At 41.3% G+C, this 13142-nt stretch overlaps 1 protein-coding gene across 2 annotated transcripts in view; it reads right to left on the reverse strand.

The window, feature by feature from the left end:
- Positions 1-13142, reverse strand: part of LOC124601055 (probable glucosamine 6-phosphate N-acetyltransferase) — a 42675-nt gene that overhangs the window by 9924 nt on the left and 19609 nt on the right. The window contains exons 5-6 of one of the 2 annotated variants that reach the window (XM_047136213.1): positions 9399-9460; positions 1364-1802 (exon numbers count right to left, since the gene is read on the reverse strand). In XM_047136213.1, coding sequence (XP_046992169.1) covers positions 1610-1802; positions 9399-9460 — 255 coding nt within the window. In that variant the 3' untranslated portion in view covers positions 1364-1609. Of the gene's footprint in view, positions 1-1363; positions 1803-9398; positions 9461-13142 lie in introns of those variants that run through there. The other variant, XM_047136214.1, reaches the window with a different exon arrangement.

Below are 13142 nucleotides of genomic sequence, written 5' to 3' on the forward strand. Positions count from 1 at the left end.
TACTCTTAACTGTATTTGCTTTTCATGCAACCAGATTTGGACTTCTATCCTGTACTGTTCAAGATACCCCAACTATTTCCTGACATAGCCATAGACAACTGTTCTTGTGTTTGCAGTATGTTCCAAACATTAGGAGTCCTGCATTACCTGTTAGCAATATAGTGAACATTGTTGCAAAATATGTTTCAAACTCGAACAAAGCTTTATACTTAATTTGGGGCAATATAGTGAAGGCAGTTTGCTAGTCCCCCATTGCGCACCTCCCTAGGTGGCGGATAGGGGAATGCTCTCTATATATAGAGGGTATACGGGGGGAAAAAAAAACCTGGGGTGGACCAAAACTAGCACGGGCAGGAGAGGCTCACTCAGCCGCGGTGAAGGCGACCTTCCTATGGGTAGAGTACCCCAAAGTCAAGACTACTGGTCCTCCAGGTTAGAGTTGTGCAGAGGGCTACCAACCCACTCATGTAAAAATACCAAATGGTCAGGATACTCAACGCCAGCCTCGGAAACAGGACAGGATTTCCTTGAACAAAAACTGGCAAAGCTACAGTGCACTGGACAGACAGAAGTGGAAGAGGCTTATAGAGCAGGTGTATGGTCGATAAGGCCCTTGCAACATGTAAAGTAAAGTACAGTGAAGGAATGTGGTAACGACATACATTTTTACTCAATCTCAACTCTTAACTACTGACTTTAAAACAATTATTTAATCACTGAAATGCATTCACACAAAGAGAAACACCCACAGAGCCTTTATTTCATTAGTTATGATAAAAAAACCACTCACTACAAAGTGATTCACAATTGTGCACAAAGACTTCCAGTGAACTATTCTTTTACGAGTACACGTCTCGTCTTTCTCTGCTATGCCATTTAGAAACACTATGGTGTAAGCAACTGTTTATGCAGCTGCTCCAGCTTATAATAAAGGCATCTACAAATGAATCCTAATATAGGAGTTATTCCTGTAAGTTTTTTACTCCCTTCTATGCAAAAGGCACCATTTGTATCAGCACCTCCAATCATCCTTCCTCTGTTTCGTGCAGCTCCAGAACTATGATTCTAACTAGTATATTTCCCCATTAATGTCTTTTTTTTTCTCCTTTCCATTCTGTATTTCAATGCCACAAAATGAACCTAGTTCAAACCACTGCAAGCTTTATGAAATATTTTTAGTGTGGTCTAATTTTGACATTTATGAGTATACACAAAATCAGTGCTGCTCAGCATAATTAACAAGACAGATATAGAAAAAAAAAAAACTATCTGATGTTGTATATTCTTATAGTACAATACTTACCACTCTAAACACTCTGGTAAAAACAAAAGTTAGAAGTATTGTGAAAGAAATTAAAAGTAATTTGTTATGCAGGACATTAGATTTAATTCAAAAATCATTCACAAGCATTTACAGATATTGTGCTGCATGATATAAATCTGCACATGAAAAGTCAACAAATTAGTTTCATACCCTATATTCAATTGAAATGGACAGATTATCAAAGTAACGAAATTAAATAAAAGTTAAATTTCAAAATACACATGCCAATAGGAGAATATTAAGTACAATTGTTACAAAGTGTTACATCCATTATATCTGGGAAACTTATAATTTTGCAGCAGCATTTGGGGTGTGCTTTTTTTGAGGAGCATCAAAACGTATCGACATAGAATTTGAATTCCCAGGCTCCAGAACATAGCCTATGCTTTGATAAAATGGTATTAATTTGTCTTTGCACTCCAGGGTGATCTTGTAGCAGTTCAGTGTCTTAGCCAACAATGCAACGGTTGTCACAATTCTGTAATGGAGAATTTTTTTAAAAGTGAGATACACTGTCCAAATAACACAAAACCCTCAGAAAATTATTTTATGATGATACCTCCACTTTAAGGGCATGTTCTACAGCTAATAATATCTCACAGATGAAGATGCACATCTTTATTTAGTGTTATTATGGCTAACTCAGTTATAATAAACTTTAAATTTTGTCATTTAATACACCTCCTCCCAATATTAATTTTACTAACTATAAGTTGTGAGTGCTATTTACATTACTTGGTGGCTCCTATTAAAGTACCGGAAAGAATACCATGAAGCCGTTACTTTAACTTTTCCTATAAACTTAGGTTAATTATTTCACTGAAGGGTGAAGACCTGCATACTTTTTTGACAACAATCAAGAAAAATTGCAATATGAGACCACTGTCTCATGGGGCAACAAAATAATTAAATAAGTTCTCAATTTTGAACATTCAGCATGATTTTCTTCCTTAAAAATGTAAAAGCTAGCATGGTACGAAACAATTTTTAAAACCAGTAAACAATGAAACGAGTCACACAGAATCTCACGTTAAACAGTACACATACGGAACAGGTCGAATCCCAGGTCAAGAGGAATATATACGGCATAGGTTATTCACAGTGGATTGCAGTAGCTGAGAAATTCCAGACAAGTATATCAGAAGTTTTCCAACACAATAGGCAATACATGTAGGTAACAGTGGGAGGTGGGAGATGAGAGAAGACATAAGCTTATGGTACAAACAGAATACCAATAAATGACAGAGTTGGTTTAGAACCAGAAAAATAAAGACTAACAGATGGTACCATGAGAGTCTCATGTTTAAAATGTAAAGTTTAAAGAATGTGATCACTAGAAGCCCGAAATATTTAATTTTATAAGCCCATATCTGTGTAATTTGTTTTTCAAAACAGAGAGAAGGAAAAATGCAATGGCATGACAGGGATGAAATAATCATAGTCCAAAAATGAAAAATAATGCTCACGTCTTTGCCATCACATAGCAGTCTGTGACCTGTTGCAAGGAATATTCAAGAAATTGTGTATGCTTTTTCTATCTGCTAATTGAAGATTGGAGATGAGAAACACTGAAACTGCCAAAACGTGATACACTCCTGGAAATTGAAATAAGAACATCGTGAATTCATTGTCCCAGGAAGGGGAAACTTTATTGACACATTCCTGGGGTCAGATACATCACATGATCACACTGACAGAACCACAGGCACATAGACACAGGCAACAGAGCATGCACAATTTCGGCACTAGTACAGTGTATATCCACCTTTCGCTGCAATGCAGGCTGCTATTCTCCCATGGAGACGATCGTAGAGATGCTGGATGTAGTCCTGTGGAACGGCTTGCCATGCCATTTCCACCTGGCGCCTCAGTTGGACCAGCGTTCGTGCTGGACGTGCAGACCGCGTGAGACGACGCTTCATCCAGTCCCAAACATGCTCAATGGGGGACAGATCCGGAGATCTTGCTGGCCAGGGTAGTTGACTTACACCTTCTAGAGCACGTTGGGTGCCACGGGATACATGCGGACGTGCATTGTCCTGTTGGAACAGCAAGTTCCCTTGCCGGTCTAGGAATGGTAGAACGATGGGTTCGATGACGGTTTGGATGTACCGTGCACTATTCAGTGTCCCCTCGACGATCACCAGTGGTGTACGGCCAGTGTAGGAGATCGCTCCCCACACCATGATGCCGGGTGTTGGCCCTGTGTGCCTCGGTCGTATGCAGTCCTGATTGTGGCGCTCACCTGCACGGCGCCAAACACGCATACGACCATCATTGGCACCAAGGCAGAAGCGACTCTCATCGCTGAAGACGACACGTCTCCATTCGTCCCTCCATTCACGCCTGTCGCGACACCACTGGAGGCGGGCTGCACGATGTTGGGGCGTGAGCGGAAGACGGCCTAACGGTGTGCGGGACCGTAGCCCAGCTTCATGGAGACGGTTGCGAATGGTCCTCGCCGATACCACAGGAGCAACAGTGTCCCTAATTTGCTGGGAAGTGGCAGTGCGGTCCCCTACGGCACTGCGTAGGATCCTACGGTCTTGGCGTGCATCCGTACGTCGCTGCGGTCCGGTCCCAGGTCGACGGGCACGTGCACCTTCCGCCGACCACTGGCGACAACATCGATGTACTGTGGAGATCTCACGCCCCACGTGTTGAGCAATTCGGCGGTACGTCCACCCGGCCTCCCGCATGCCCACTATATGCCCTGGCTCAAAGTCCGTCAACTGCACATACGGTTCACGTCCACGGTGTCGCGGCATGCTACCAGTGTTAAAGACTGCGAGGGAGCTCCGTATGCCACGGCAAACTGGCTGTCACTGACGGCGGCGGTGCACAAATGCTGCGCAGCTAGCACCATTCGACGGCCAACACCGCGGTTCCTGGTGTGTCCGCTGTGCCGTGCGTGTGATCATTGCTTGTACAGCCCTCTCGCAGTGTCCGGAGCAAGTATGGTGGGTCTGACACACCGGTGTCAAAGTGTTCTTTTTTCCATTTCCAGGAGTGTATTTTTGCTCTTTTCCCTGTAAGCTGTTGAATTTGCCTTGGCTAATAACTTGAGATGGGTTGGAAGCAGCAAAGAAGCCTCGATAATTTAAAATATCACACTAGGTTTCACAGTGTGTACATTCATTTTTTTTGTGACATCATGAATGTGCTGAGCACATGTAACTCACTCTCTTTCCAACATGCAATAAGCAATATCCCATTTTACTTCACTTCAGTTCTTCCCAACATTAGTCTTTGGTGTCCTTTGCTTTATGATGGAAAAGAAAGGCAATATTCGAAACATGAATAACAATACTGAGCTAAGAATTCAAGGAACGTCATGTGCAACAAACAAAGGGGTGGTTGAAACTTCCTGGCAGATTAAAACTGTGTGCCCGACCGAGACTCAAACTCGGGACCTTTGCCGTTCGCGGGCAAGTGCTCTACCATCTGAGCTACCGAAGCACGACTCACGCCCGGTCCTCACAGCTCTACTTCTGCCAGTATCTCGTCTCCTACCTTCCAAACTTTACAGAAGCTCTCCTGCGAACCTTGCAGAACTAGCACTCCTGAAAGAAACGATACTGCCGAGACATGGCTTAGCCACAGCCTGGGGGATGTTTCCAGAACGAGATTTTTACTCTGCAGCGGAGTGTGCGCTGATATGAAACTTCCTGGCAGATTAAAACTGTGTGCCCGACTGAGACTCGAGCTCGGGACCTTTGCCTTTCGCAGGCAAGTGCTCTACCATCTGAGCTACCGAAGCACGGCTCACACCCGGTCCTCACAGCTTTACTTCTGCCAGTATCTCGTCTCCTACCTTCCAGACTTTACAGAAGCTCTCCTGCGAACCTTGCAGAACAAGCACTCCTGAAAGAGAGGACACTGCGGAGACATGGCTTAGCCACAGCCTGGGGGATGTTTCCAGAATGAGATTTTCACTCTGCAGCGGAGTGTGCACTGATATGAAACTTCCTGGCAGATTAAAACTGTGTGCCCAACCGAGACTCGAAATCGGGACCTTTGCCTTTCGTGGGCAAGTGGTAGAGCACTTGCCCGCGAAAGGCAAAGGTCCTAAGATCAAGTCTCGGTCGGGCACACAGTTTTAATCTGCCAGGAAGTTTCATATCAGCGCACACTCCGCTGCAGAGTGAAAATCTCATTCTGGAAACATCCCCCAGGCTGTGGCTAAGCCATGTCTCGGCAGTATCGTTTCTTTCAGGAGTGCTAGTTCTGCAAGGTTCGCAGGAGAGCTTCTGTAAAGTTTAGAAGGTAGGAGATGAGATACTGGCAGAAGTAGAGCTGTGAGGACCGGGTGTGAGTCGTGCTTTGGTAGCTCAGATGATAGAGCACTTGCCCGTGAAAGGCAAAGGTCCCGAATTCGAGTCTCGGTCGGGCACACAGTTTTAATCTGCCAGGAAGTTTCATACCAGCGCACACTCCGCTGCAGAGTGAAAATCTCATTCTGGAAAGGGGTGGTTGTTACTTACAAAGAACCATCACAATATATTTCGAGTTGAAATCATTAGAATTCAACTGCATATTGTGCAGCACAATGAAAGAAAACAAAATATCGTGGTGTTTAAACTAATCTTCCCAGCCTAGTGTTGAAAAGAAGAGGACCTACAAAGCAAGCTCAATTTTCTTGAAGTGAAATACAAGGAATTATACTGAAGAGCCAAAAAAACTGGTACACCTGCCCACTATCGTGTAAGGGCCCCGCACAAGCATGCAGAAGGGCTGCAATATGACGCAGTATGGACGCAACTAATGTCTGAAGAAGTGCTGGAGGGAACTGACACCATGAATCCTGCAGGGCTGTCCATAAATCCATGAGAGTACGAGGGGGTGGACATCTCTTCTGAACAGCACGTTGCAAGGCATCTCTGATATGCTCAGTCATGTACACGCCTGGTGGGTTTGGTGACCAGAGCAAGTGTTTAAACTCAGAAGAGTGTTCCTGGAGCCACTCTGTAGCAATTCTGGACATGTAGGCTGTTGCATTGTCCTGCTGTAATTGCCCAAGTATGTCGGAATGCACAATGAACATGAATAGGTGCAGGTGATCAGACAGGATGCTTACATACGTGTCACTTGTCAGAGTTGTATCTAGACATATAAGTTTCCTATATCACTCCAACTGCACACGCCCCACACCATTAGATGATCTTCACCAGCTTGAACAGTCCCCTTCTGACATACAGGATCCATGGATTCATGAGGTTGTCTCCATACTGGTACATGTCCATCCACTCTACACAATTTGAAACGACACTTGTCTGGCCAGGCAACATGTTTCCACTCATCAACAGTCCAATGTCGGTGTTGACGGGCCCAGATGAGGTGTAAAGCTTTGTGTCACACAGTCATCAAGGGTACACAAGTGGGCCATCAGCTCCGAAAACCCATATAGATGATGTTTCGCAGAATGGTTTGCACAAGGGTTGCACGCCTGTCACGTTGGACAATTCTCTTCAGTCGTCATTGGTCCTGTTCTTGCAGGATTTTTCCCTGGCCATGGTGATGAAAGAGATTTGATGTTTTACTGGATTCCTTATATTTACGGTACATTTGTGAAATGGTCATACAGGAAAAATCCCACTTCATCACTACCTTGGAGTTGCTGTGTCCCATTGCTAGTGCGCCGACTATAACGACATGTTCAAACTCTCATAAATCTTGATAACATGCCCTTGTAGCAGGAGTAACCAATCTAACAACTGTGCCAGACACTTGTCATCTTGTATAGGCGTTGCCGACTGCAGCATTGTATTCTGCCTCTTTATATCTCTCTGTACTTGAGTACACATGCCTATACCAGTTTCTTTGGCACTTCAGTGTAGTTTTTCTCAAGGCAGTGATATTATATTCCATGTTTCCGTTCAGAAAAAAAGTGACGTGAAGCTGTGTACAGTCAATGTCAGATGATAAAAATGATTATCATAATGACAGATGAAACTATCATAATTTGCATTCCTTTGAATAAAACGGTTTGTAATGTGTATCTGTCACTTTTTTTTTTCCTTCTGTTTTTTGTTTTGATATTTCACACTTTTTCATGTGTTATCTAGTATTTTACCACGAATACAACTGCAAAATACAGCAAACAGGCATTTGCATTACAGCTGAGCCAGATCTTCTCATGTACAGTCTTTTTTCTTTCGTTTCTCTTTTTTTTACATACAATGTTATGCAGGCAGCTCCTGCAGTATTGCATATTGTGTCACGAGTCGCATTGCTGAATGATTTGTATTTTGTCTAGCTGGTGACAGAAACTTCTTCTAATGTAATTTGAACCTCTGTTTTAACTGCTGTTAATTTACACTAATTTCTTGTATTTTTAGAATAAGTAAAGAATAATTTATTTTCTATGTTAGTGTTATGCATTACTTGACACAATCAAACCAGTGAGATGAAGTGGGGGGGAATGAAAAGAGTGAACGGAAGGAAGCAAGGTGACAATAGGCTAGAGTTTACTGACAACTTTTTGTCAACAAGGTCATTAGAGAAGAGCACTAGTTCCTTTGAGGAGGAATAAGAGGGGAATTGGCAACTACTACTACTACTGGTGGTGGTGGTGGTAGTAGTAGTAGTGTTCATTCATCTGTAGACCTCTTTTACAAGGATATTGAAGATGTCTTAGTATTACAATTTCAGAACAACAAAAATAAAATAGTTAACATATACTGTGGCCATGTAGAAGGAACTTTACTCACATTCACCTTAAAAGACTTGGAAGAACCACTGAAATCCTAAATATGAATTGTCAGATGGGGATCTGATCCTACTCTACCCCAACGTGTGTCTAGTGCTTGTGTCAACTGTGCTGCCTTGCTCAGTACAAAGAGCAAGAAAAATGAAAGAGTGTGAAGGGATGAAACAGGGTTAATATAATGGAATAATCTGGAACAGGAGGGTAGTACTCACATGGCAGTAATCCATGTGGTCAGCTCAATACACCAATGATGCTTTCTATGATTCACTGTTCTTAATTGTTTAACATCCAAGAGCCTGTTTCTGTTAAACTTAATGTCTAAGGCCGATTTACTTCAAGATAGACAGTTTTCCATCCACTTTCCTTTTTGTTATGTTAAGTACTCTTGGTATTACTACCTAAATAATGACGAAAACATTTTCACTCAAGCATTCTGCCAGCATTCAAAATGAATTACCCTGTCTTTACAGGGAGTATTTCCATATCTTTCTTCAATGGTTTTACTCTACATTTTAACTCCGCTAACAAACTTGAAAATATGGTATTGGATTTCTAATTGTCCTAGGTTCTTCCTTCACTGTAGCACCCTTTAGGTACATTTCTTTACCAAAACACAAAGAGTGGTGGAGAAGCCATTTTGAAAGTCAATACACTGCAGCAATAAATGTTATTAATCAACTACGGGCAACAACATGATACATGAATTCCTGAGCTAGTGAGATGCAGTGAATGAGGAAAGTGATGGGGAGGTGTGGACTGGGTGATGATGACAGGACAGAGGATGGGAAAATTGTTGGGTAGAGGGTGTAGGTACAGTGGGTGCACTGCATCTAACCTGCTCCAATTCCCGTACATTACACGCCTACCCCAAGCACTTACCATCCCTCCCTCCTCCATTCCTAGCCAGCAAAACTGCTGCCTTCCTGCAGGCCACTAGCTATCCATCCTCAACCCCTCCTCCCACCTCTATCTCCCTTCACTCACCCCATCCAATGCAACCCCCATCCCACTGTAGTCCACCTACCGAAATGTAATTCTGAAATTGTGTGAGCAGCAGGCATAATGTAGGGACCAGGTGTGTGTGTGTGCGTGTGTTGTGTGTGTGTGTGTGTGTGTGTGTGTGTGTGTGTGTACTCTTGCTAGAAAAAGATTTTATTCCAAAAGCTATCAAGTTTTCTTTCTGTTTTGTGTGTGCCTGGTGACGACTCAACACTTCTGCTATTCACTGAGAGGTCTCAATTACTCATAAATGATTCACATACAGCCACAACTTTCCTTATAATATACGGATAAAAGTCTTTTATTATAGACAATCAGATAATTATAAAATAAAAAAAGGATTAGTCAAGTATATGATCTACTTACAGTTTACCGAGTTGCTTTCCACGATACGTATCATTTACAACAACATCTTCCAAACGGCCACGCTGTAAATAATAATACCATTTTATAAAAATCCAAGAAATCTAAAACAAATCAACTACTCCTTACCAAAAGGGAAGTATTAAAACTAAACAAATGCAACATTTGCAGTAATATTCCTCTCCTAATCAATTTGAAAGCACACTATGTGTAAGAAACACTGGTCAACTGTGTTAGATTAAGAGTCCAAACCAGAAAGATCATGTCTTCAAATCAGAAAAGAAAAATTTGAATGTCTAATGTTTGCTTTATAGAACTCTTTCAGCAAGAGGAAAAAAGAAAAAGAAATTATAATATCAGCCTTGTGAGAAGACAAGTGTTAAAACCTACTTATGGATATGCAGTGAGATTAAAAGCGACAAAGAATCAAATAGCACCTACTTTTTGTCACTGCAACTGTCTCATTGCCCTGCTGTACTTTATTGTCTGTTGTTTCACACACAAGCAAACATTTATTTACTAAAGCTTTTGATATACACTAAACGACGAAAATAATGATACACCACAAAGGTGTTATCCAAATGGGACAGAAATCGGTTGATGTATTGTACATGTACACACAAATGATTACAATTTCAGAACAATTGGATGAGTTATTCAACAGAAAGAGTACTGCAAATTTAGCAAGTCTTAACACATTGGTCCACCTCTGCCCCTTTTACGAACCATTACTTGGTCTGGCACTGATTGAAGAGTTGTTGGGTGTCCACCTAAGGAATATAATGCCAAATTCTGTTCAATTGGCACATTACTAAAAAAGGTAAATGACATTAGTCTGTCATATACATTGAACATCAATCCCACCAAGTCCAAACTCATGACTGATCGAGTAGTGCAGGTCCAACTCTTGGGCCAATTACAGGAACTGAAAGTCTTGCACTGTTTCACACCTATCTTAGGTCAATCATCTACAACATGGGAACTTGTGAAAATGAGATAAGAAGATGGATCATACTAGGGCAAGTAGTTATTAAGCAGCTCACCAAGATCTGGCAGAACAGAGTGCTAATGAACAGCAGAAATATCTAGCTTGGTGAAACACTTATTTTCGATCTTCTTTTGCAGATGCAAAACAGGGACCCTCAAGGCTAGGGATAAGCAGCATATTGACGCATTTGAGTTTTGGTGCTAGTGCAGGACGCTAATCTTAAAATAGACCAAAACAAAAATTAATGTGGCCATTATTGAGCAATTTAATATCTCTAGGCATCTTTCTTCTCATATGAGACATAAAAGTCACCAGTTCTTTGGCCTTATTGGGAGAAAAGGTGGAGAAAATAATCACGGAAAGAAAATTTGAGGGCAGGAGACCACAGGGGAGAGCAGTGAACAGGTGGTTAGATCGAATCAAGAAGATAACCAGTCCCCCTCTTCAGCAGGCTCTAAGAGAAGCAACTGTCAGGGATGGAGACACACAGCAAATGAGTCGAACAATTTATAATGATGATGATGATGATGATAAGTTTTCGAGTTCATTCAACTTACAATGATGCTTTATGTTAGACAATCTGTTGTTATGAGCCTACTTCAGAAAGTTCATAGGTAACATTTCTCCCAAATTGTTTGGGGCAATGAGGATTTTACTGCTTGGTTACCTTCTAGGCACAACACATCGTATGTTGGCAGGCGTTGTTTGTACCATTCCAAAAAGGATAATTGTTTCACATCAAAATATTTGTAGAATAAAAGATACTTCAACTTCCCCATTCACAGTAACTTACGGAGTTGCCCATTTAAAAACTTTTGAGCAGAATAATGATGTAGGATTAGTTGCAATTAAGATACACGATCTTCGTAATATTTATCCATTTTTCTTTCCGTGCCTGACTTGTGACATTATAACACAATCAAATACCTAATGGGTACTCCAGGGTGATACGGATATTTGGAGGATGTCACACAACACATTTTTTATTAAATAAGCTTTGTAGTAACAACAGTACATTTACAGCTTTATTATACGCAACAGTAAAAGACTGAAGAATTGTGTCAAAAACTGAATGGTAACATTAGATCAGCCAATCTGAATGCCTGAAACAGCCTAGCAAGTTACATAGACACCTCTAACTTGGAAATGTTATCTTAATACTTGATGGATACCCTCTACTGATATCTTTCATGGGCGTAATGGATTTTATAGTGGAAGGTAGTAGGCTGACAGAACTGTTCAACATACTTTCTGCCTTTTACAGGTGAGCAAAGCATGTTGACAAAAAGGACCCCATCTAATAACTTCAGCAAATGTATTGATTGAATAGAATCATTTTATTTTATTGCGAACTTATTCATTTTTCTTTTTCTTTCTTTCCTTCTTTTTATGTTGCTGTCTACTTATGCACGTGTAATAAGTAACTACTGCTGTAGAAGAGCAAGTTACAAAAATGGTAATGAGGAGAGTACTTTTGTATCAAAAGGCACAACTATCACAGGTACAAAGTTTTTTGGACTGTCGCAGCAACAACTCAATCAACATCAAGAACTGGTAAGACTTTTGACGAGTTCAGCGTTCCACCAGTCACAAGCATTGTGGGCTATTCCAGCTTTACGATCATTCAATGATAAGCAGGAAGATTGAAAAGTGTACCAGAAATGGCTAGTGCTGCATTTTCAGGCAAGAGATATTAAGTGTCCGGACTGTCAGTGAATGTTTTTGTTGTCGAGCAATCTTCAACTGCGTCACTTAGTTCAAAAGTCAGATCTGCTGCTGGACCCATCGGTGCTGCTCCTATCAGATATTATTGCCTTACTTTTGGAACATTTTCCGTCAGGATGCACATAGTAGCAGCCTATTTAGGGGTTTTGCAACTTTGCAAATCTGGCACATAAAGCTATGCTTTGTGGACTGTCTGACTTCAAGGTTTATGCAGAATGCATAAATTTACATGCATAAACTTACAAGTGGAAATTTGAAAGTGTGTAAATGTGAATGATCCTATGCTGAGAGTTGAAATAGATATGCAATGCATCTGGCTCCTGATAGAGATGTGGCAATCGGACATCTCTCTCTTACACTCCCTTTTGAAATCTCAACAGTTACACAGCAGATGTTTTCTCTATTTCAAAATTTCTGCTATGAGTATGGCTATGGCAAGAACAGACTCAGTGCATTAGGCTTCTGTGTTGGACCCTAAGGTGAAAAAAAAGTCTTGCCCGGCAGCAGCTCAACAGTCCCGTTGTGCACTGTCCCATGTTGTTCTGATGTGCCAGTTGCAGCAGTTTTATTTGTTTCCTAGTTGTCCAGACTGTTTCACATCATATGCACACCACGAGTCTCTTAACTGTGAAACGGAATTCCATTGATGTTTTTGTAAAGAGCATATTGCAGAGCTGTGTTAAACTACAGTAGGCATCAGGTGACATCCTTCGCCAATTCATATTAACAGTGATTGAGAGTAATCATGTAGGAGCACCTAGGAAAATACCGTTACAAGCAGAATTACAAGAAGGGCCAGTTACTTTTCTCTTTAACACTGATGTGTCAGTCTTAAGATAAACCTATTCACGTATTTCAGTATTGGTGCTCTGCCATTGAACAATGTGCAACCAAAATTATGGGTATATGGAAGTTATGTTATTCCATGCTTAGCTCAAGTGCAACTTTCAGTCAAATATATTATAATGGTGCATTAAGTTCATAATGTTTTTGTTTTGCATGCTGGTAATTCAGTTGCTATGGGTTTATTTATT

Source organism: Schistocerca americana, chromosome 1, assembly GCF_021461395.2.
Source record: "Schistocerca americana isolate TAMUIC-IGC-003095 chromosome 1, iqSchAmer2.1, whole genome shotgun sequence".
Classification (NCBI taxonomy): domain Eukaryota; kingdom Metazoa; phylum Arthropoda; class Insecta; order Orthoptera; family Acrididae; genus Schistocerca; species Schistocerca americana.